General features: G+C 40.2%; 2 protein-coding genes and 1 long non-coding RNA gene across 3 annotated transcripts; 1 reads left to right on the top strand and 2 right to left on the bottom strand.

Moving 5' to 3' along the window:
• Positions 1–1,066: 1,066 nt before the first annotated feature.
• On the bottom strand, positions 1,067–9,879 carry LOC134803534 (serine hydrolase-like protein 2). Its single transcript, XM_063776333.1, has 6 exons — positions 9,721–9,879; positions 8,899–9,060; positions 7,704–7,918; positions 2,730–2,956; positions 1,938–2,045; positions 1,067–1,641 (listed from the first exon to the last, which is right to left on the bottom strand). The coding sequence occupies exons 1-6, from the start codon at positions 9,770–9,772 to the stop codon at positions 1,338–1,340; spliced, it is 1,068 nt and encodes a 355-aa protein (XP_063632403.1). The 5' UTR covers positions 9,773–9,879; the 3' UTR covers positions 1,067–1,337.
• LOC134803135 (uncharacterized) lies at positions 5,880–7,880 on the top strand. Its single transcript, XR_010145944.1, has 3 exons — positions 5,880–6,034; positions 6,695–6,856; positions 7,837–7,880. It is a non-coding gene; the product is annotated as an uncharacterized LOC134803135 (long non-coding RNA).
• Positions 9,880–12,329: 2,450 nt separating the features above from the next.
• On the bottom strand, positions 12,330–20,015 carry LOC134803181 (homeobox protein notochord-like). The gene is made up of 4 exons (XM_063775883.1): positions 19,657–20,015; positions 14,204–14,276; positions 13,471–13,612; positions 12,330–12,940 (listed from the first exon to the last, which is right to left on the bottom strand). The coding sequence occupies exons 1-4, from the start codon at positions 19,973–19,975 to the stop codon at positions 12,824–12,826; spliced, it is 651 nt and encodes a 216-aa protein (XP_063631953.1). The 5' UTR covers positions 19,976–20,015; the 3' UTR covers positions 12,330–12,823.
• Positions 20,016–24,231: the final 4,216 nt, after the last annotated feature.

The raw sequence follows: 24,231 nt of genomic DNA, 5'->3' as shown, positions 1-24,231 counted from the left end.
GCGGTAGACCCTCTGATATACGACAGTTCAGCCTTCTCATTTAGCTACTCGTACTTAAACCAATTATTTGTTCTGTTTGAGCACTAACCTCCTACAGCTCATCCTTCGACCTTACGTGGAGGCGCACCTCTCTCGGATGCTTCAGGCCTTCGGCCCAACGCAGAGCTTGGCCTTCGACCTTCGCACTAGCTGACCACATCACGTTTCAAGTAAACAATTGCGGTTGTGGCCCTGATAGAGCTTATCCGCAATTCTTATTCTTAAGTCCGGCTCACGCTTAATTGCAGACTTCTTATACGTTTTTCCAGTAATCTATAGGTATCGGGCCCAATCGCTTAACAAAACATAGAACAAAATCGACGATCTCCTTTGCAGGAAGCATGCACATGTCAGAGGCTCCGGGCCTTCAGGGCCTTCGACCTTCGCATTCAGACACTTGTACTATAATTGTTCTGTGTTTGAGCACTAACCTCCCGCAACTCGGCCTTCGGCCGTGAGTTTCAGAAAGTCTCTGGGGGACACTTCGGGCCTTCGGCCCTACGCGTAGCTTGGCCTTCGGCCTTCGCAAAAGCTGTTTCAGACGTTACACCACGTTTTACGTAAACCATTACGGCTGTGTCCCTAAAACAGCCCAACCGCGTTTTTTTTCTTAAGTCCGACTCACGCTTGACTGTAGATTTCTAATAGGTTTTCCTGTCATCTAGAGGTGAACAACTATTATGTCTATTTTTTTATAAATTTTAGACCCGGTAGTATCGGAGTTAAGGGGGGGGGGGGGGATGGTCATTTTTTGCCTATTTTCTTAAATAACTTCTAAACTATTTCATATAAAATTATAGAAAAAATATATCTGCAATCCTCAAATTAAGCCCTTTTATTTAATATGTAACACGATATGGTTTGGAAAACTTTGTTTTTTAATTTTCTCAAATTTCCTCTAAAAGTGCTCCCTATGCTTAAAATTCATTTGTTTTTATTACATGTCCGTCTTTGGGTCACAGACTTCCATATGTGTACCATATTTCAACTTCATTGGTCCAGTAGTTTTTGAGCAAATTGTCTGTGACAGACGGACAGACAGACGCACGAGTGATCCTATAAGGGTTCCGTTTTTTCCTTTTGAGTTACGGAACCCTAAAAAATGGGCATATATAGGTACATAATTACTTGGTTATTTATAAATTTTTCCAGAATTGATATAATCTCCATAATAACATTAAAACCAGTCCATTTTTAAAATCACCTTTCAAACTAAAGTATTTGGAATAATCTAAACACACCATTTTTTTTTATAGTTGGTTACACATTGTAAGTCTATGCTGTAGAGGATATTTCCTCTACAGTCTAGACTTACACTCAAATTTCTTATCCAAAAACTCACAAAGCACTTTAATAAACCGCTCCGGATTAGTAAAATGCACATCATGGCCGCCCTCTACCGTCACCACGGTGAAACTATCCAGACTTTTCTCCAAATCACTGATTAATTTCAGCGTTTTCTTCACGCCGTTGGTATAACCACCCTGGAACTCTTTGGCAGCGATGAGCAGGGTTGGTGTGGGGGTATAGAACAGCTGGTAGTAGTAGGAGGGGGGGTAGTTTGGCGGCGGGAGGCATATGAGGCGACGGTCCCAGCTTAATCTGAAAATAATAGGGATGTCGACGCATTGAAATAGTAGATTGTGTCACAAGCATAGAGAAATATAGTAAGACAAGAGTGCTCACCCCATACATCAGTTTTGGTACCAAAAATATTAGTATTTTCATAGTCGACATCTAGCATCGAGTAGCGGAATTATCAGTACTTTAAGTAGCAGTAGTAGTACTGTCAAGTGACAATAGATGTAGCACCGACCGGAAAGTCTTATGTTGTTGAGCATTAGAGTTGCGCAGTTGGTTCCTAGACAGCGCTAAGGCGTTCGAAGAGTGAGACTTACTCATAGAGGTCTTCTCCGACTTTGACCATATTCCTCGACAGCGCGAGCCGCGCCTGCGCCTCGGTGAAGCCGCGCGCCTTCATCACCGCCTCCAGAGCGCGCTGCTTACTGCCGACAAAAAAAATCCGTTCATTTCTTTCTTTCATTTCTTTCATTTCATCGACATTTCTTACACAAATTGACTAAGCCCCACGGTAAGCTCAAGAAGGCTTGTGTTGTGGGTACTCAGACAACGATATATATAATATATAAATACTTAAATACATAGAAAACAACCATGACTCAGGAACAAATATCTGTATCATCATACAAATAAATGCCCTTACCAGGATTCGAACCCAGGACCATCGGCTTCATAGGCAGGGTCACTACCCACTAGGCCAGACCGGTCGTCTGACACACATTCAACACATTGCCAAGAAAAAAAAAACCGGCCAAGTGCAAGTCGGACTCGCGCACGAAGGGTTCCGTACCATTACGCAAAATCCGGCAAAAAAATCACGTTTGTTGTATGGGAGCCCCACTTAAATATTTGTTTCATTCTGTTTTTAGTATTTGTTATAGCGGCAACAGAAATACATCATCTGTGAAAATTTTTACTGCCTAGCTATCACGGTTCATGAGATACAGCCTGGTGACAGACAGACAGACAGACAGATGGACAGTGGAGTGTTAGTAATAGGGTCCCGTTTTTACCCTTTGGGTACGGGACCCTAAAAAACAGACACATAGTGGTTAAACTAGATCCACACTATTTTTGCATCGGGAGTTAAAAATGAATGTCAAACACACCTGTAGATCCTCTTCTGCGCGAACTTGTCATAGTTATCATAGTACTTCTGGTGGAAGGAGGCGAAGTACTCTTGAGGGTCGTGGACTTGCAGGCGGGACAGCGCCGGCCCGGGGTCCAGGAGAATCATCTTCGATATCCGGTGAGGGTACACCGCGTTGAAAAACAAACCTGGAAAATAACAAAATTTATTGGATATTTTGTCATGTAATATTTTAATGAAAAAACACTACTAATTACCCCGGAACGCTGTAGCCGACCTGCATCATATTGTGCTGTGACCGAGACGAGGACCATTTCAGCATTACCAGAGTTGAGAACTAGGACAGATAGTGACACAAGCACCGCATGGAGGAGACGAAGACCTGCAATCTTAGAACCACTAGCTAGAGCAGGGGTCTCCAAACTCCGGCCCGCGGGCCAAATCCGGCCCGCGACACGTTCCAATCCGGCCCGCCACCACCCAAAAGCGAGTGCCCCCTGTCCGGCCCGCGGGAGCCAGGTCCCAGGGGTTGAGCATTAATTGAGAGTGGAACTGTTCCTAACAGCAGCAACCAGACACCCTCCCCCGGCGCAAAAACCCGAAAGTTTCTGAGGTGCAATATGGCCCTTAGGTAAAAAAGTTTGGAGACCCCTGAGTAGAGTAATCCTAGAGTGATATGACAACAAACGATCGGACCTGTAACCTTAGGAGTAACGCTTAATATTTGGATAGATTGTGACGTTTACCAGACCTGGAAACGAGGACCTATGTTCCAGGCTGGAACTTCCGGAAGTTACTAGACTTACGTCAAAAGATAAGCAGCCAAGAATCGACACAATAAGCACCTTCACTCGTAATGAGATGTCCTCTTGAGTCTTGGCTATACCAAGTCTAGAATGACTTGGGACTACGCGAGAGTTTTCATAAACAAAATCTAAAGTAAAAGGGAATATTAAATCTCCATAATGCTCCTAATGTCTGGAGAAGAATTACGACGAATCAAGTGGTTATTTATTAGTCCTATAGTGGCAAAATGATGTATACATGTTTTGGTGCGAAAATTGACTTTAAAAATGTGAGACTACATTAAAAGTGATTTAAAATTATAGTTTAGTGTAGTGACTACAAATAATGGTAAGGTGAGAAGTCTAGGTGTTTAAAATATAAGAACTTTAAGTGTTATCACGGACGATTTGTGGGAACATTATTTGCGTTAATAATTTAACATAGTTCGTAAAATTATAACATAGTTTACATGTGGCTTGCTATATACTAAAGAAATGTGGTTCTTCTATTTAAGCAGGAAAATAATCTATCCCAAAGTCTCAAAGGTATCAGTTGTATCTAACAGCCGCAACACACTACCGCACCGTGCACCGCTCCGCGAACTTGGTGCGGTGCAGTAGTGTGTTGCGGCTATAATACCGAGCACACTTGGTGCAACGTAAACGATTCTCAATCGAATGAACTGGAATCGGTGCGCCAATTTATTTTTTGCGCCCACATCACACAAATTGACAATCAGATTGTGCCAAAAATAGCCCAGTCTGGACTGGCCTTAAGGTGTAACATATCATAAGCTCACCGATGACGCAACGGAATTGTATATCATTTTCCGTATTCTCTCAGCTCTTTCGAGTCTTATGCGTAAAAAAACACACAAGGAGGGCCCAGCGGGGCTCACCGTGAGCTACTTTGTCTATTTGCCTCTCTATTACTAGAATATTCAAGGCGATAAATAAGAAATTTCGTTGTCTCTCTACCTACTTATACTGCCGGTTTTAAATTCTTTTGAAGTGTTTGCAAGCCCCAAATCTTATATTTAATACATTTATATGTATTGGTAGTGTAAACTAGTGAAAAATACAATCAAATTATCACCATTTACCTATAGGTAGTTCTTGAGAGTACATTCTTCATCAAATATATCGCGGCGGCCAAGGTGCTCACAAATATCTGAACACGCCTCTATTGTCAATGCGTTAGAGTGCATGTTTAGATAATTTTGAACACCACGGGTGCCGATATATCTGATGGCGGCTGTATTGTCTTTCTTCTTATTAAAGCCACTGTCAATCATCAGCGGTTTCCTTTTCGGCATCGCCAAACCATGACTCACTTCCCAAAACCGAAATTTCGTAATCTGCCTCTCTATCACACTTGCATAGATATTTGAGCGATAGAGAGGCAGATAACGAAATTGCATTTAACGCGGTATTGGCTTTAAGAATGTCGAGTCAACGATTCGAAAAATTCGTTCTGTTTGCAGCGTCAAATGAAGTTTATCGATATTTTTTTGCATTTTTTTGTGGGCAAAGATCTCTGTTGATCTGTAAATTGTGACGATTTGATTGGGAAGCTCGAGTGGTGTATAATATATTGGATAAGAAAATGTACATTTTGGTCATTCATTAAATAAGATCTTTTAAAATAAATCCTGTTTCTTTTCAGCCTGTAAGCTAGGTAATTTGGCCCTTTTAATAATACTTCGCAATGATATCTACGCAAAATACTGCGTCCATTTCGGTTTATGAAAAGAAAAAAAATACGCGCCAAATATAACTGTCTGTCAAACAACTTAGTCAGTAGAAAAAGGCGCGAAATTCAAATTTTCTTTTTTAAATTTGGTGCATTATTCTACTGACGGAAATGGCTTGACAGACTATATTATAAGGTAAAAAAAGATATGAAACCAGAATATTTCGGCAAATAAATAGGACGAAGTGTGTAAGGGTGGTATTCCACCTGTGCAATTTCTTTATCCGCTGTCATTGCATCTCACTCTCTCATTAAGCAAAATCTGAGACGCAATTCACATTGGACAAAAAAATTGGATAGGTGGAAAACCACCCTACGCAGTATTAAAGTCTGTCAAGCCATTTCCGTCAGGTAAAGGCGGCAAATTAAAAAAAATGTGGGCGCGAAGGGTAATTAATCATCGCTTAAAAATTTGAATATCGCGCCTTTTTCTAAAATATATAGCCCGCTCCACACTCGTGCGCGAATAGCGAAGTATGGAGGGAGCATGAGTATTATATTCTTTGGGAGGGAGCTTTTGGCGCACGCAACGCATGGCAAAAACTTGTGGTATCTGAACATAATTTGTCACTGTCAGTGTCACTAATGTCAATCAAATGCACGTCAAATCAAAATAACCTATAAACTTTGTTTTAGTATTCTTTACACATCGATTTAATCACGATATAAAATATTTACACGTTACAATAAATCTAAATAAGTTAAGTGATAAATTTGCTCAATTAAGGAAGACTATGAAAGTTTTAAGAGAGTGGACAATCGACGCACCATGGGGAAAAATAGCAAGTAAGTTACCCCAGTTATTATTGTTATTATTATTTTAAATGTACTTATTGTATAATTTGAGATAGGCTTACATATTTATAAGTTTGTAAAACATACTACAAATACTCACATGTAGAGATACAGGCTAGGAAATGACCTCCAAAATAGTAACGATGATATTACACAACTGCGAATCAAATATGTCAAATATCACAACTGATTGAAAAAAATTGAGTGACACCGACATAACCAAAGGACATAACATAACAGTCAACAGAATAATCAAATTCATTTGTTTTATTCCTATTTCACTTGTTTTTACAAAGATAAAATAAATAAATAAATAAATATTAGGGGACATCTTACACAGATCAAACCTAGCCCCAAACTAAGCAAAGCTTGTACTATGGGTAATAGGCGACGATATACATACTTGTATAGATAAATACATACTTATATACATAGAAAACAACCATGACTCAGGAACAAATATTAGTGTTCATCACACAAATAAATGCCCTTACTGGGATTCGAACCCAGGACCATCGGCTTAGCAGACAGGGTCACTATCCACTAGACCAGACCGGTCGTCAAAAAAATCAGAGAGGTCTTTAATGAATTAAACAAATTAACAAACAAACTTTACCATCATTATGGTTAACACATTGTACGGAATTACAGTGATATCATGGGGCAACGAGGCAGGCTTGCCAGTACTGCTGGTACACGGAAGGCAGGACAGCGCCGCCACCTTTGAGCCGCTACTACAGTTGTTGCCGGACTCGTACCATTATGTGGCTCTGGACCTACCCGGACATGGGCGCTCTGATCCTTTCCCTACAGGTGGGTGTATTCGCAAGTTACGGAAGTTACCTAAAAAAATCATATGAAACATACAAAACTATGAGATTTATCCATGTGATAATTTCGTAATTTTGAAAATTTTCAGATTCATTATTTGACACACCAGGACGGCAATCTATTGATATATTTGAAAGAGAGTTTAAACTAGAGAATGCTGTACTTCTCTGTGTAGTCTGTGTTTCTTAATAAAGAGTATTTGTATTGTATTTTATTTATTGTATTGTACTTCAAATCACAAAAGTTCAACTCTGTATTGTATTTCTAAACAGCAGTTAGTACCTACAAATCTTTGTAATATATATTTAATCCCATCAAAAACATTACAATATGTAAAAAGATGCAAATCTCGCAACAAAAAAGTTTTGAGATGTAATGTGAAACCAAGTCGGTTATTTTAGTCAGTGCCAGGGGGTGTTAAAACCATATCAATATTAGATTTCTTTGGACCTTCGCGTTGGACCAAAAATGTGACGTCATGGAAAGGGCCACTAGGAAAACGGGGTATAGGAAAACCTGTGACTAGATGGGAAGACGAAATAAAAAATATCGCTGGTCAAAACTGGATGCAAATAGCTCAAGATAGAGATGAGTGGAAAACTCTGGAGGAGGCCTTCACCTGCGAAGACGGGGTTCTTGCTAAATATTAACTTTAAAAACTATCCTAAAATGTCATAATTGCAAGAAATAAAAGGCTATTTATTTATTTATATTTATTAGATTTCTTTATTTCTTAATACCTATAATGGCTTGGACATGTGAGAATGTTTATTTTATGGAATATATTCTTAAGTTTCATGCAAGGGCATTATACTTTATACAGAATTACCATATTAGGCTCTATGTCGTTGCACTCAATAGCCAGGTCCACACAGAGCGAGCATACGCGCGAGGCAATTTCCTCGCGCACAAACCGGCCAGTGTAAACGTCTCTGACTATAATCTCTACTTTGCCGGCGCAGGAGTGATGCCAACGAGGCTGCATTTCGTAGGCGCCGTGCAGGTGCACGGCGCCTACGAAATGCAGCCTCGTTGGCATCACTCCTGCGCCGGCAAAGTAGAGATTATAGTCAGAGACGTTTACACTGGCCGGTTTGTGCGCGAGGAAATTGCCTCGCGCGTATGCTCGCTCTGTGTGGACCTGGCTATTGAGTGCAACGACATAGAGCCTAATATGGTAATTCTGTATAAAGTATAATGCCCTTGCATGAAACTTAAGAATATATTCCATAAAATAAACATTCTCACATGTCCAAGCCATTATAGGTATTAAGAAATAAAGAAATCTAATAAATATAAATAAATAAATAGCCTTTTATTTCTTGCAATTATGACATTTTAGGATAGTTTTTAAAGTTAATATTTAGCAAGAACCCCGTCTTCGCAGGTGAAGGCCTCCTCCAGAGTTTTCCACTCATCTCTATCTTGAGCTATTTGCATCCAGTTTTGACCAGCGATATTTTTTATTTCGTCTTCCCATCTAGTCACAGGTTTTCCTATACCCCGTTTTCCTAGTGGCCCTTTCCATGACGTCACATTTTTGGTCCAACGCGAAGGTCCAAAGAAATCTAATATTGATATGGTTTTAACACCCCCTGGCACTGACTAAAATAACCGACTTGGTTTCACATTACATCTCAAAACTTTTTTGTTGCGAGATTTGCATCTTTTTACATATTGTAATGTTTTTGATGGGATTAAATATATATTACAAAGATTTGTAGGTACTAACTGCTGTTTAGAAATACAATACAGAGTTGAACTTTTGTGATTTGAAGTACAATACAATAAATAAAATACAATACAAATACTCTTTATTAAGAAACACAGACTACACAGAGAAGTACAGCATTCTCTAGTTTAAACTCTCTTTCAAATATATCAATAGATTGCCGTCCTGGTGTGTCAAATAATGAATCTGAAAATTTTCAAAATTACGAAATTATCACATGGATAAATCTCATAGTTTTGTATGTTTCATATGATTTTTTTAGGTAACTTCCGTAACTTGCGAATACACCCACCTGTAGGGAAAGGATCAGAGCGCCCATGTCCGGGTAGGTCCAGAGCCACATAATGGTACGAGTCCGGCAACAACTGTAGTAGCGGCTCAAAGGTGGCGGCGCTGTCCTGCCTTCCGTGTACCAGCAGTACTGGCAAGCCTGCCTCGTTGCCCCATGATATCACTGTAATTCCGTACAATGTGTTAACCATAATGATGGTAAAGTTTGTTTGTTAATTTGTTTAATTCATTAAAGACCTCTCTGATTTTTTTGACGACCGGTCTGGTCTAGTGGATAGTGACCCTGTCTGCTAAGCCGATGGTCCTGGGTTCGAATCCCAGTAAGGGCATTTATTTGTGTGATGAACACTAATATTTGTTCCTGAGTCATGGTTGTTTTCTATGTATATAAGTATGTATTTATCTATACAAGTATGTATATCGTCGCCTATTACCCATAGTACAAGCTTTGCTTAGTTTGGGGCTAGGTTTGATCTGTGTAAGATGTCCCCTAATATTTATTTATTTATTTATTTTATCTTTGTAAAAACAAGTGAAATAGGAATAAAACAAATGAATTTGATTATTCTGTTGACTGTTATGTTATGTCCTTTGGTTATGTCGGTGTCACTCAATTTTTTTCAATCAGTTGTGATATTTGACATATTTGATTCGCAGTTGTGTAATATCATCGTTACTATTTTGGAGGTCATTTCCTAGCCTGTATCTCTACATGTGAGTATTTGTAGTATGTTTTACAAACTTATAAATATGTAAGCCTATCTCAAATTATACAATAAGTACATTTAAAATAATAATAACAATAATAACTGGGGTAACTTACTTGCTATTTTTCCCCATGGTGCGTCGATTGTCCACTCTCTTAAAACTTTCATAGTCTTCCTTAATTGAGCAAATTTATCACTTAACTTATTTAGATTTATTGTAACGTGTAAATATTTTATATCGTGATTAAATCGATGTGTAAAGAATACTAAAACAAAGTTTATAGGTTATTTTGATTTGACGTGCATTTGATTGACATTAGTGACACTGACAGTGACAAATTATGTTCAGATACCACAAGTTTTTGCCATGCGTTGCGTGCGCCAAAAGCTCCCTCCCAAAGAATATAATACTCATGCTCCCTCCATACTTCGCTATTCGCGCACGAGTGTGGAGCGGGCTATATATTTTAGAAAAAGGCGCGATATTCAAATTTTTAAGCGATGATTAATTACCCTTCGCGCCCACATTTTTTTTAATTTGCCGCCTTTACCTGACGGAAATGGCTTGACAGACTTTAATACTGCGTAGGGTGGTTTTCCACCTATCCAATTTTTTTGTCCAATGTGAATTGCGTCTCAGATTTTGCTTAATGAGAGAGTGAGATGCAATGACAGCGGATAAAGAAATTGCACAGGTGGAATACCACCCTTACACACTTCGTCCTATTTATTTGCCGAAATATTCTGGTTTCATATCTTTTTTTACCTTATAATATAGTCTGTCAAGCCATTTCCGTCAGTAGAATAATGCACCAAATTTAAAAAAGAAAATTTGAATTTCGCGCCTTTTTCTACTGACTAAGTTGTTTGACAGACAGTTATATTTGGCGCGTATTTTTTTTCTTTTCATAAACCGAAATGGACGCAGTATTTTGCGTAGATATCATTGCGAAGTATTATTAAAAGGGCCAAATTACCTAGCTTACAGGCTGAAAAGAAACAGGATTTATTTTAAAAGATCTTATTTAATGAATGACCAAAATGTACATTTTCTTATCCAATATATTATACACCACTCGAGCTTCCCAATCAAATCGTCACAATTTACAGATCAACAGAGATCTTTGCCCACAAAAAAATGCAAAAAAATATCGATAAACTTCATTTGACGCTGCAAACAGAACGAATTTTTCGAATCGTTGACTCGACATTCTTAAAGCCAATACCGCGTTAAATGCAATTTCGTTATCTGCCTCTCTATCGCTCAAATATCTATGCAAGTGTGATAGAGAGGCAGATTACGAAATTTCGGTTTTGGGAAGTGAGTCATGGTTTGGCGATGCCGAAAAGGAAACCGCTGATGATTGACAGTGGCTTTAATAAGAAGAAAGACAATACAGCCGCCATCAGATATATCGGCACCCGTGGTGTTCAAAATTATCTAAACATGCACTCTAACGCATTGACAATAGAGGCGTGTTCAGATATTTGTGAGCACCTTGGCCGCCGCGATATATTTGATGAAGAATGTACTCTCAAGAACTACCTATAGGTAAATGGTGATAATTTGATTGTATTTTTCACTAGTTTACACTACCAATACATATAAATGTATTAAATATAAGATTTGGGGCTTGCAAACACTTCAAAAGAATTTAAAACCGGCAGTATAAGTAGGTAGAGAGACAACGAAATTTCTTATTTATCGCCTTGAATATTCTAGTAATAGAGAGGCAAATAGACAAAGTAGCTCACGGTGAGCCCCGCTGGGCCCTCCTTGTGTGTTTTTTTACGCATAAGACTCGAAAGAGCTGAGAGAATACGGAAAATGATATACAATTCCGTTGCGTCATCGGTGAGCTTATGATATGTTACACCTTAAGGCCAGTCCAGACTGGGCTATTTTTGGCACAATCTGATTGTCAATTTGTGTGATGTGGGCGCAAAAAATAAATTGGCGCACCGATTCCAGTTCATTCGATTGAGAATCGTTTACGTTGCACCAAGTGTGCTCGGTATTATAGCCGCAACACACTACTGCACCGCACCAAGTTCGCGGAGCGGTGCACGGTGCGGTAGTGTGTTGCGGCTGTTAGATACAACTGATACCTTTGAGACTTTGGGATAGATTATTTTCCTGCTTAAATAGAAGAACCACATTTCTTTAGTATATAGCAAGCCACATGTAAACTATGTTATAATTTTACGAACTATGTTAAATTATTAACGCAAATAATGTTCCCACAAATCGTCCGTGATAACACTTAAAGTTCTTATATTTTAAACACCTAGACTTCTCACCTTACCATTATTTGTAGTCACTACACTAAACTATAATTTTAAATCACTTTTAATGTAGTCTCACATTTTTAAAGTCAATTTTCGCACCAAAACATGTATACATCATTTTGCCACTATAGGACTAATAAATAACCACTTGATTCGTCGTAATTCTTCTCCAGACATTAGGAGCATTATGGAGATTTAATATTCCCTTTTACTTTAGATTTTGTTTATGAAAACTCTCGCGTAGTCCCAAGTCATTCTAGACTTGGTATAGCCAAGACTCAAGAGGACATCTCATTACGAGTGAAGGTGCTTATTGTGTCGATTCTTGGCTGCTTATCTTTTGACGTAAGTCTAGTAACTTCCGGAAGTTCCAGCCTGGAACATAGGTCCTCGTTTCCAGGTCTGGTAAACGTCACAATCTATCCAAATATTAAGCGTTACTCCTAAGGTTACAGGTCCGATCGTTTGTTGTCATATCACTCTAGGATTACTCTACTCAGGGGTCTCCAAACTTTTTTACCTAAGGGCCATATTGCACCTCAGAAACTTTCGGGTTTTTGCGCCGGGGGAGGGTGTCTGGTTGCTGCTGTTAGGAACAGTTCCACTCTCAATTAATGCTCAACCCCTGGGACCTGGCTCCCGCGGGCCGGACAGGGGGCACTCGCTTTTGGGTGGTGGCGGGCCGGATTGGAACGTGTCGCGGGCCGGATTTGGCCCGCGGGCCGGAGTTTGGAGACCCCTGCTCTAGCTAGTGGTTCTAAGATTGCAGGTCTTCGTCTCCTCCATGCGGTGCTTGTGTCACTATCTGTCCTAGTTCTCAACTCTGGTAATGCTGAAATGGTCCTCGTCTCGGTCACAGCACAATATGATGCAGGTCGGCTACAGCAGTGTTGACAGGTTCAAGGATTACTCTAGCTAGTGGCTCTAAGATTACAGGTCTTCGTCTCCGTCAGGTCTGTGTCTCTGCAGCACAGCTAACCGCTGCTGCGTCACCTCCAGGTGGTGCTTACGCCACTTGATGCGTCGGTTCTGGAACCACACCTTCACCTGGAACAGAAATAGACTGATATTCATTTGTTCTGTTTTATGCCATTGTGATTATTTCATTCGGGTTCTTGTTTGTTAAAAAAATACGGGTGTGCTGGGTAGGAGCGGGGAGATTACAGCAGCCCCAAACTGAGATAGCTAAATGAAAGACTTCCTTCAGCTTAACCATTAGAAATCTGATCTACTTAAGTATAAGGAGCAAATAGTAATATATTTATTTACTATCACGCTCTGAATTCAGACCCTTACGTTGTTTCGATAGGCCGTGAATACGTTGACAAGGCAAATAGGAGAAAATATTATTCAGTCTGAAGACTTGTGTCTCTGTGGGCTGTAGGGCACACGCGAGATATACCGCTCGGGGCCGACTATATATTGCTGGCGCTCGAACTCTGCCTCCAGCGGTTCCAGTTGCTCAAAACCTGCAACATTACTGACCTGTGCCTCTGTGAGTTTTAGAGCATGAGCGAGATACAGCCGCTCAGTCCACGCACTGCCTCCAGCAGTTCAACACCTGCACCAATACTGACCTGTGCTTCTGTGAGCTGTAACGCATGAGCCAGATATAGTCGCTCGGGGCCGACCATGTATTGCTGGCGCTCGAACTCTGCCTCCAACCTCTCAAGCTGTTCCGGAGTGAAGATGGTTCTGATGCGTTTGCTTCGCCCGGAACTGAAACACCACACCACCGTTAAGATAGAACCTTCTTACGATAGATGTCACTATGCGGCTAAGGACTAAAATTCAGTCACAGTCAGTGGGGAGACACTCCTCTTTTCGGGCATTCTCGGCTGCGTTCGGCTCAGCGTTGCTCCGAGCAACTATTAGGGTTGACACAACTTGATGTCTCTTTGCGAACCCTAAACAACCGAAAGGGATTACCATACATCCTTCCTTCTCCCTTCTTCTTTCTTTCTTTCCTTTAATATAAAATTTGGATTACCATACATAAAAAGGGATAGCATGATTCGTCCCTGAATCGCTGTCAAACTTGGGTTTTGTAGGAAGTGTCCTTTCTGTACGGTAGTAGTATTACTTATTCTGTGTCACAGTTACTAAATTCAAGAGTGTGTGTAGGTACTTTTTTAAAGGCCTTAAAGCTTTACGGCTTGGCCACGACATTGCGCGACTGGCGACGGCGGCAACCATAGGTTGGAGCGAGACACAGCGATCGGACCTTTCGTTTCCGCCTATGGTTGCCGCCGCCGCCGTCGCCAGTCGCGCAATGTCGTGGCCGAGCCGTCAAGATTACGTAGTGCTTACCTGCTACTACAGGACAGGGCGTGGCTGCGAGGGGGTTTCAGCTGCGGCGGCCTCGTCTCCGGCCGCGGACTATCTGCAACATAAACTGACTTGATGCAATTGTGTTGTGATTGTGTTGATGTTGTGTTGTTGAAGAGCCTTATAAATCATACCGGCGAATTGAGGAGAGGAGAAAGCGAGGTGACCACTAAATATAAGCAAACTCGTTGAAAATTCGTTGCCAGCTCTCGCGGCTAGATCGTTACGCGCTCGCAACGAAATCGTTGCGCGTTTGCCTCGCATTCAACTCTGTGATAAGGCTCTACCTTTATTTTTTTTATACCACGTCCGTGGCAAACATGCATATGGCCCTCCTGATAGTAAGCGATCACCGTAGGCGGTAGACGTAGAACGTAGAGCCTATAGACGCCTTCAACTCCAAGGATGTGGCATGCGCGTTGCCAACCCCTTAAAAACCTGTACACTACTTTTTTGGAGAACGTCTGCGGGAGGAAATTCTTCATAAGCCGCACAGTGCTCGACCATTGCGTGTTGGGTCGGACGATGATCCCTATAATAGCGGTTATTAGATCCACGCTTGCAGATCCGGTGTCGGCCCGTTTTCCCTTTCACGAAATATCAGAATATCGTTGACAACATTTGAAAAAAAAATAGTTTAAGTGTAAACAAAAACTATCAATAAAACATAAAACATTAAATATTTTTGGCTATTCGAGACGAAAGTTTTTTTTATCTTTTCAAATATTGTTAACGATATTCCGATATTTCGAGAAACGGAAAATGACCCTTACAAGAGTCATCGGGTCCGATCACGATCGCAAGTGCCCGGCGGCCGTATGGATCTAGTAAGCCCTTACGATAGTTCCTTCAAATCTCTTTTGCTTGCGCTTAATTTATACTTATTAACTCACATTTATGTGTAGTGAGTGGTTTGAAAATGTGATGTCTACCCCAAACTTTTTCGTCGGGTAGTTGCACAAATCTCTGTTTTGACATTTTGCTGGGACATCAGTTAGCCGCGACCACGACCAGTGAAACCTGTGTCGAAACGTCGGCAAATAAAGGTAATAAAATAAAGAGCCGTCGATAAATGTGAGTTAATATGTGTTCAAAACGCGAAAGTTTTAAGTAAATAATATAATTTATACTTTTCGCCGCCATTGACAAGATATAAAGTCAGTCATTTCGTGCCTTAAGGCGATTCCATTGCCCGATCAAATCAAGAGGTGCGGACAAAAAATGCCAATTTTCGAAGCTAGCATCTATGGAAGACTAGGATCTGTACGTGCGTTTGTTTATGGTTCTAAAATTGGTGATTAAATTGTGTACGTATGGACGCTAGATGAGATTGGCGCCAATTATTTTCCTGATCAAATCGGTCGAGGCCCGTCTGGATACCACTTTAGTCTAATATTACTGCGGCATATTGTTGAGAATAACATACGTTCGCATTTGTGTCTCATAAATAATGATAATAAAATGATAATAATTTAGATTTCAATATAGGTATAATTCAAAATGTTAGTTAGAATTGGCCTCAAGTTAATAACCCTTCCCGTAGACGGGTAAAAATAACGCTACGTGTGCTGCGCCGTAGGCCGTAGCAGCGGTTGTAGAAACTGACGATCAAAATGACAATCAATAGTATATATAGCAGGCCTATTCGGATTTCGAGATAATCACAAGATCTTGAGACGATTTAGAGATCAACTAGATCTACATTAGATATCGACTAGATGTGACTTGGATATCTAAGTCATAACTTGTCGAAATCGTTCAGGAGGACCTCCAGAATCGCGGAAACGTCAAATTTGACATATCTATATTACAAATATCTTTAAATTATCCGTATCGTAACTTGTTGAAGTCTAATTCATTTTCCGAATCGAGCCGTAGGTATTGTGTATTAACACATTCAGGGCCAAGAACCCGACTGTCGGGTACACTGTTCGAAGCGACTACGCGCTACATACGGCAAAACCGTGGCTACGCGCTGCGAGCGTAACCCGTAGCACTTAGTGGCAATGAATGTGTTAAGGGTGGTAAACCAGAATTTACGAACGAGTGTACATTAAACTTAATTACCTTGTTTTCGTAAATAACCACCGCCCGTGGCACATACAATATTTTTAATCACATTTGTGAGGAAAAGGAAAATAAATAAGACTTCTGCCTGATATAGTCTGTATCTTTAGGTCATCATCATCATCATCTCAGCCATAAGACGTCCACTGGTGGTTAGTTTTAAGTTTTAGTTTTAATTTTGGGTGCCCTGAAAACCAGCGCCGTGTCTTACAGACACTGCTTATGCTGAGCGGCATCCTATTTGATGTACGTTTTTTTTTGTACTTATTTAATTTGCTGTACCTAATGTATGTTTTTATGCCAAATAAATATTTTCTATTTCTATTTCACTGCTGAACATAGGCCTCCCCCTTGGACCTCCATTCGTACCGGTTGGAAGCGACCCGCATCCAGCGTCCTCCGGCGGCCTTAACAAGGTCGTCTGTCCATCTTGTGGGTGGGCGTCCTACGCTGCGCTTGCTAGTCCGTGGTCTCCACTCGAGCACTTTTCGACCCCTTTTTTTACTTTTATTTAAATACCTAAAGATACAGAGTATAGTTTCGGACGTACAGTACAGCCCTGGTTTACGGACCGCATCGCCAACGTATTGGTAATAACACATTTTGCGAGCCAGTGTGATGAAATAGTATACATTACAATACAAGTGCGAAAAGTAGGGAATTCGCAACGAGTGGCGATAAGTTGAAACACGATCGAAGGGAGTGTTTTAAATCGACACGAGTTGCGAATTACCTTTTCGCACGTGTATTGTACGTTTTACAGTACATATAAATAAATAAATATTATAAATAAATATTATAGGACATTTTTACACAAATTGACTAAGCCCCACGGTAAGCTCAAGAAGGCTTGTGTTGTGGGTACTCAGACAACGATATATATAATATATAAATACTTAAATACATAGAAAACAACCATGACTTAGGAACAAATATCTGTATCATCATACAAATAAATGCCCTTACCAGGATTCGAACCCGGGACCATCGGCTTCATAGGCAGGGTCACTACCCACTAGGCCAGACCGGTCGTTAGTCATATGGCCCTTTAAATTTACGAAATATGTACGTATTGTGCCAATTACCGCACTAGGGCGGTAAAGTACTGTAAAATCTTATTATTGGTATGATAAATTAGTTTCTTTCGATTTGATAACAAATAAGTTTTTGCCAAAAATTTCATTTTTGGTAAGTACAAGCTTTTATCGCTGACTGTAATTTTCTTACGACAGACAACTAATACTCATCGAGACAATTCTAAAAACCCCTAACACAATTAGGTTGCGTTGTTTCACCACAGAGTTCCCACAGGCCCACAGGAGAGAAAATGTGCTGTTCGCGATAACACACTAGTTTTCTCTCCTGTGGGCAATAGTTAACAGCTTGTGGGCATGTAAGTAATGATTTTATCATAGTTCTCTAAATAAAAGGAGGACCTTTTCACGTGGATAAGGGTTAAACAAGAAAATTAACCTTTATAGCCCTTAACTCTTGTGTATGTCTACAGGAAAGACATAACACAGTGATCTGTTTGACCGTCCTATGGCCACCTCCTGCCTCCATCATCATGTGAGGAGTTATGTTCTGTACGTGGAGCGGGAAGTAGGGCAGCAAGTAACAACACGAGTATTGCGTAAATACTGACATTTATTCAGAAAGCCTTACCTATTAGGCTTGTGCCTGCTCGGTCACTACAGAGAGCGCTCCGCTCTCGGTCAATCGGTCAAACGAACTAGTTCGGTCTTTTAGTTCCTTTAGTTCAGTTCGGTCGTTGAGAGCCGGGAATGAATAGGAGTCGATTTTTCATTGGTTTCTTTCCAATCTTTGGTAACTGAATCCAATTCAACTTGTACGATACGATGTGTCGGTATTAAACATTAAAACACCTTAACATATTTAATAAAATATCAAATATGTCGAAATATATTTGATTTTCCTTCATATTTTACGGGCTTAGGAGTGTCACGTCGTTCTTTCATCTCGTTCACACTCGTGCCAGCGACATTGACAACCGTTTCGTTCCGTCCATTTTACGTTTCACTGAGTCAAGCGCTCTCGAATCCTACTGAACTAAAGGACCTAAAGACCGATTAAGAGCGTGCAAAAAGATTTAGTTCCTTTCGGTCCTTGATGGGATTTCATTCTTAATAGTTCTTAGTTCAGGACCGACTCAAGCCTATTACCTATTTATATGCTTACATTATTAGAGACATGCACAAAACATAACTCCTCACAATCAGATCAGCTCGATGGTACCATAATATTGCATTGTCATCCGATAAATACATGCATGCAAAAATACAGCTCAATCGGTAGTGGATCAAATTTAACTTGCAAGATTTGATTACACACAGACAGACAACGGTCAGGTGAAACTAAATAAAAGCTTGATATGTAAAATTGCCAATGTCCCGACGGCACGGAATAGTAGGTAGAGATAGACCAAGATAAGTATGGTGCCTACATATAGTTATAAGTACCTACAGGTATGATAACGATTATACCTAGAGGTGGAACTGAAAATTAATGAAAATTAGATATTACGCTTTTGTGATTTTCTTCTATCGAGACAACTTAAACGTTTTAGATTTTGGTTTTAGTCTGCCCTTGCAAATATAGTCTAAATTCCGTGCAATGTACTTAAATCTAAATGATTAGGCATTTAAGGCTTTAAACTCTCGCGTTATGTACCTACACATATTTAATTACACAAACGGGGGTCGGGTTATATCGCGGTAGACCCGTTTGTGTAATTAAATATAGGCATTTAAGGGTCCCACAGGGCACAGATTACCAGTTCGCCGGACGATGTCAGTTGTTCGGAGCAAAATTTTGCGTTTAACTGACAGGCTGATATCGTCTGGCGAACTGGTAATCTGTGAGCCCCTTTAGCCTTGATTAAAATGTTAGTGAGCCTCTTCAAAAGGGTCGGCAACGCTTGTGTATCTCCACCTAGTTGCAAGCGCCCATAGGCTGCGGGGATCGCTTAACATAACGTGAGCCACTTTTTTGCCACCGCGGGGTATAAATAACTACTTAAACACACTAATTTCACTACATTGTAACGTACCTACATTAAAACTACAAGAGTTTTATAATCGATCGCTTGTATATAATCGAGCGATAGAGATGCAGATAACGAAATTTTATTTTCGTATTTTGCGGTAGGCCGTGATGTGCCGTCGGAAACTTTCCTAAATTGTGAAATTTTTAAAATTTTGGAAACTTCTCATATTTTATGGGTATCGAAAACATTTCCAAAAGAAAGTTTCTTTTGTTTCCTTAGAAAATTTCCTGAAATTTCCGAGACCTTTCCAACTTTTTAGAAAATTTCCGCAACTTGCACATCTATGTTATTGTAACCCTACCTTGCCGGAGCCCCGACGGCGCCATGCTCCTACAGAACCCCTCATTGAGCCTCTGGATCTCCTGCCCAGCCCAATAGCCCAGCTGTGGGCTCCGCAGTCGCTCCACACTCAAATTCATAGCATCCTGCTCTGCCCCCGACAGCCCCAAGATGGCGGCGATCGTAAACGACTTGCCCGCCAAACTAGTCTTCCCTGTCAAATCCACTCCGAACTGACTATCATCTTCCGTTGACACAGGCGACGACCGATCGAAGCCATCTTGATACGACACAGCTAACAAATCCGTCAAGTTCGCCGGATACACAGACGGACGCTCCATTTTACACAAACTCACATTTCAAATTTAGAACGATCACATTTTTTTTTTAATTGACTAGAGTTTATTAAGCGACTGGCCGCCGCGACGCGATTGCGGTTTATGATTTAAAGCGTATTTTAAAATTGGAAGGCGGGGCGACGTCAAACGATCGGTTTGGCGGGAAAAAAATGACATCGCATAGAGCGGTCAATTGAGGGTGCGATTTGGGGGGGTGGTGGGGGGAGTTTGAGGGCTGTGATTGGTCGGGGCGGCGCGTGCGCGGAGGGGCGGGGCCAGATTTAGGAGGGAGTGGTCCCGCAGTGATTTGCGGTCCCGAAAGCCTTTGATTGAGCCAGGGAGGCATTCGGCGTGATGCCGATTGCAAATTGCAATCTAATGATGTTCGCTGCTTTCATTATGATTTAGCTGTGAAGTGATACACCAATTGTTCGTCTAGTGATTAATAATAGGAATATTAGCTAGGAGCATATGTGTCTCACCTGCATGTACCTATCTACCTAATTTAGTAATATACTTACATCATGTGATTTTTGTATGGTATAGTATACACATGGTATAGGTACAATACATCAACAGTTCCACTTCAAAAAATTAAAGTTGCTTTCCGAGAACAAAAATACCAAAATCTGAGCTCTATTAGAGTCCGTATCTCATCTAAGTCTGCGCCAAATAATAAACGTCCATTTCGTGTGTGAAAATGTGACGTACTACGTTACATTTTCATGATAAAAACTATCCTGTTTTTCCTCGGGCCTCAAAATATCTCCATACCAGATTTCATCAAAATCGGTATAAGCGTGAAGAGGTAAACAGACAAACACAGACAGACAGAGTTAATTACTTTCGCATTTATAATATACCCAAGTAGGGATAGCGCAAGACGTTGTGGATGCAATGTCGGATCACTTAATTAGCTTAATGGGCTTTTAGACTTTGTAAAGTTAGACCAAGAAAAGTTTGCAGGGATTTTGATAGCCCACGCAGTGCAAGTGTAATTTATGTCATAATTTCTTAGAAGTTTGACGTTTAAAATAACACTTGCACTGCGTGGGCTATCAAAATCGTTCCAGACTTTTCTTGGTCTAACTCTAGTTGGGTTGATCTAAGTCAGGGGTGCCTAACTCTCCAGTGAGGACTTAACTTGGAGACAACTTCTGGTACTTCCAGGGTTCCCTAGTGGCTCGCGGACCACCGTTTAAGAATCACTAATCTTGCATACCTATAGATGGTCAAGCAAATCTTGTCAGTAGAAAAAGGCGCGAACTTCAAATTTTCTATGAGACGATATCCCTTCGCGCCTACATTTTTCAAATTTGCCGCCTTTTTCTACTGACAAGATCTGCTTGACCAAGTATATATACCCTTCACAAAAAACGAACGTTCTCTTATTTCACTCTGTGGTTTGGCTGAAGAATGCATGTATTTAGTTGTAAGTAAGATTGAGAATAACGCTTTAAAAACAAATAGCCTATATATGCCACTGCTGGGCACAGGCCTCCTCTCAAGTACGAGAGGGTTTAGGCTATAATCCTCACGCTGGCCCAATGCGGGTTGGGGACTTCACACACACCTTTGAATTTCTTCGCGGATGTATGCAGGTTTCCTCACGATGTTTTCCTTCACCGAAAAGCTAGTGGTAAATATCAAATGATAACGCTTTATTTTTTTTTTGATCCGGCTTTTAAGCCCGGCCCTGCGCGTCTTGCCCCCTCCCCGTGAAACAATTTAATATCATAATCTGTGCGCCGATGCCACGGAGCTGCGAACAGTAGTAACGATGGAGGCGGCATGGTTAAGGAGCGACTAAGCCATGGAGGAGGCAGTGTGATTTTTCACCACACCACACCATCTCGTATTATATATAGTTGGTCAAACTATGGTCAAACCAATTTGTCAGTCAGTAAGAACCAGGAAAACTATACTCATCCTTTTCTTTTGGGTGCTAGTACTAGTGTAAGACAAAGATAGTATGATTCTCTCTGTCTATGTTTGAAATGAGACACTCCTTTGACAAACTACGAGTATATATCATATGATATATGTATTATATACCTATTTATTTAAAAAGAGTATTTCGCTGTATTTAAAATAAATGAATAATTAATATGTTTAAAAAATATATAAAAATATTAAAACGAATAAAAATATTTAATATAAAATATTTAGTATTTTTATTCTTTTAATTTTTAGTTTTAATCCTGTGTCGAAAGATGGCAGTAAATTTACTGTGACTACAAAATTCACTGTGTATGATAAACCCCTATACACTCTATTCTCCCATACGGTAAGGACTTTTGGTACAGCGTTTGATCGGTTTATCTAATACCAAAATGCATAGCATAGTGTAGGATATCTGGTAACATAGCTGCATAGTGCGAACTCTCGGTGCATATATTAGGTCCTTACCTATGAAATTGGCGTTTTTGTTCATAGATATAAGTCTGATCCTAGTTTTTTTTTTTTTACAAAAGTACATACACAATTACAATAAAACTACAGTGCACTCAATAAACAACGATTTTACATACAATTAATTGTTATTTTTTATTGTTAAGTGTTCAGAATTAAGCCTTGAAAATAGGTCTTTTCATGTGCTGTCGGTTCGAGTATTAAAATTACTTATATTTTTCTAATGGTACCAATTTTCAAGAAATGGAGATATTGAAAACATACCTTAAAGGTGTCAAAAATTACTGGAAAAATTTTGTTTGGTTTGAATTAGCCATCAAAAAAATATCCGCAAAATTAATTGTATGGAAATTCGTGTTTCGTTGAAATTCTCCGAACAAAACGCCAATTTCATAGGTAATGACCTAATAAATCCGTAGCAATTGCAACAAGACGAATGGCTGAGCGCGGCTCACTTGCAGCACGACGCAATTGCATATACAGCGTGCGAATCTACTAAACGGTAAAATTTACGATTATTAAACATTATCAAACTGCACAACGGGACTTAATCGCGTATTTAAGTTTTAAGATTTACCTCCGACGTTTCGAGGACGGCGTTGTCCCCGTGGTCTCGGAGAAGACTGGCTCAAGTCAAACTGATAAACAAGACCAAGTGCGGGTAGTTCGAAAAACTCGCGCGGCTAGAAGATGTTGATGTCAACTTGAGCCAGTCTTCTCCGAGACCACGGGGACAACGCCGTCCTCGAAACGTCGGAGGTAAATCTTAAAACTTAAATACGCGATTAAGTCCCGTTGTGCAGTTTGATAACGGTAAAATTTATTCTAAAGGACACCTTATTCATAAAACTTTAGATTTAGTTAAATAATGTTTTATCCCTTTCTTACAAATACATAAGTCAAAATGATAAGGACAAACGATTATTAGCTAATTGAGGTTTGTAGCGCGTTGATGAATAAGGGGGTACATAAATAAATAGCCTACATCTTGTGTCCCACTGTTGGGCAAACCCTCCCCTTTCTCCCGTCAGTCGCTGCCAAAAGCGTCGAGGTAATCCCGCCATCTCTTTTTTGATAAAAGACTATAATCTAATTTTAAAATAAAATTATCCAATAATAGAAACCGGAAAAGTGCGAGTTGGACTCGCCCACCGAGGGTTCCGTACTTTTTAGTATTTTTTGTTATGTTACATCATCTGGTGACAGACACACGGACAGTGGAGTCTTAGTAATAAGGTCCCGTGTTTGTACCCTTTGGGTACGAAACCCTCTAACCAAGGTCTTATCGCCAAAAAGCGATCTCTTCCAGACAACCTTTATGTAGCGGAAATTAATACATTTATGGCTATTTATTTAAGTATTCAATATTTTCTGAAACTTTCTCTTTTGAGGTAGGTAGGTACCTATAATATGTATGTTTTATAGTTTTTTGTATGTAATTGATGTTACACGTTGTATACCCCCTTATCTGCAGTTGGAGCTGTGCTCGCAGCCCGGCCAATAAGCGGGCACAAAAAAACAATCGAGATACTCGGGTGGAGTCGGCAGACTTCGGGGGACTTCGGATTGGGTGGAAAATCACAGTATAATTGGACTGGAGGAGGATCGTATCTTCCGTTATCTCGGCTTTTTGCTCTTGGGAGCCTGCATGCCGCTTGGCAACTGATCCCAAGAATTGGCGTAGACACTAGTTTTTACGAAAGCAGCTGCCTATATTTCCAACCAAGAGGGGAACCTAGGCCCTATTGGGATTAGTCGGGTTTTCTGAAGAGTTTTCCTTTACCGAAAAGCGATTGAAAAATATCAAATGTTATCAAACAAAACCTAAATTAAATTACCCATAAAAA

The sequence above is a fragment of the Cydia splendana genome, chromosome 26 (genome assembly GCF_910591565.1).
Source record: "Cydia splendana chromosome 26, ilCydSple1.2, whole genome shotgun sequence".
Classification (NCBI taxonomy): Eukaryota; Metazoa; Arthropoda; class Insecta; order Lepidoptera; family Tortricidae; genus Cydia; species Cydia splendana.
Note: the sequence above shows the minus strand (reverse complement) of the source record. Positions and strands in the feature narration are given on the sequence as shown.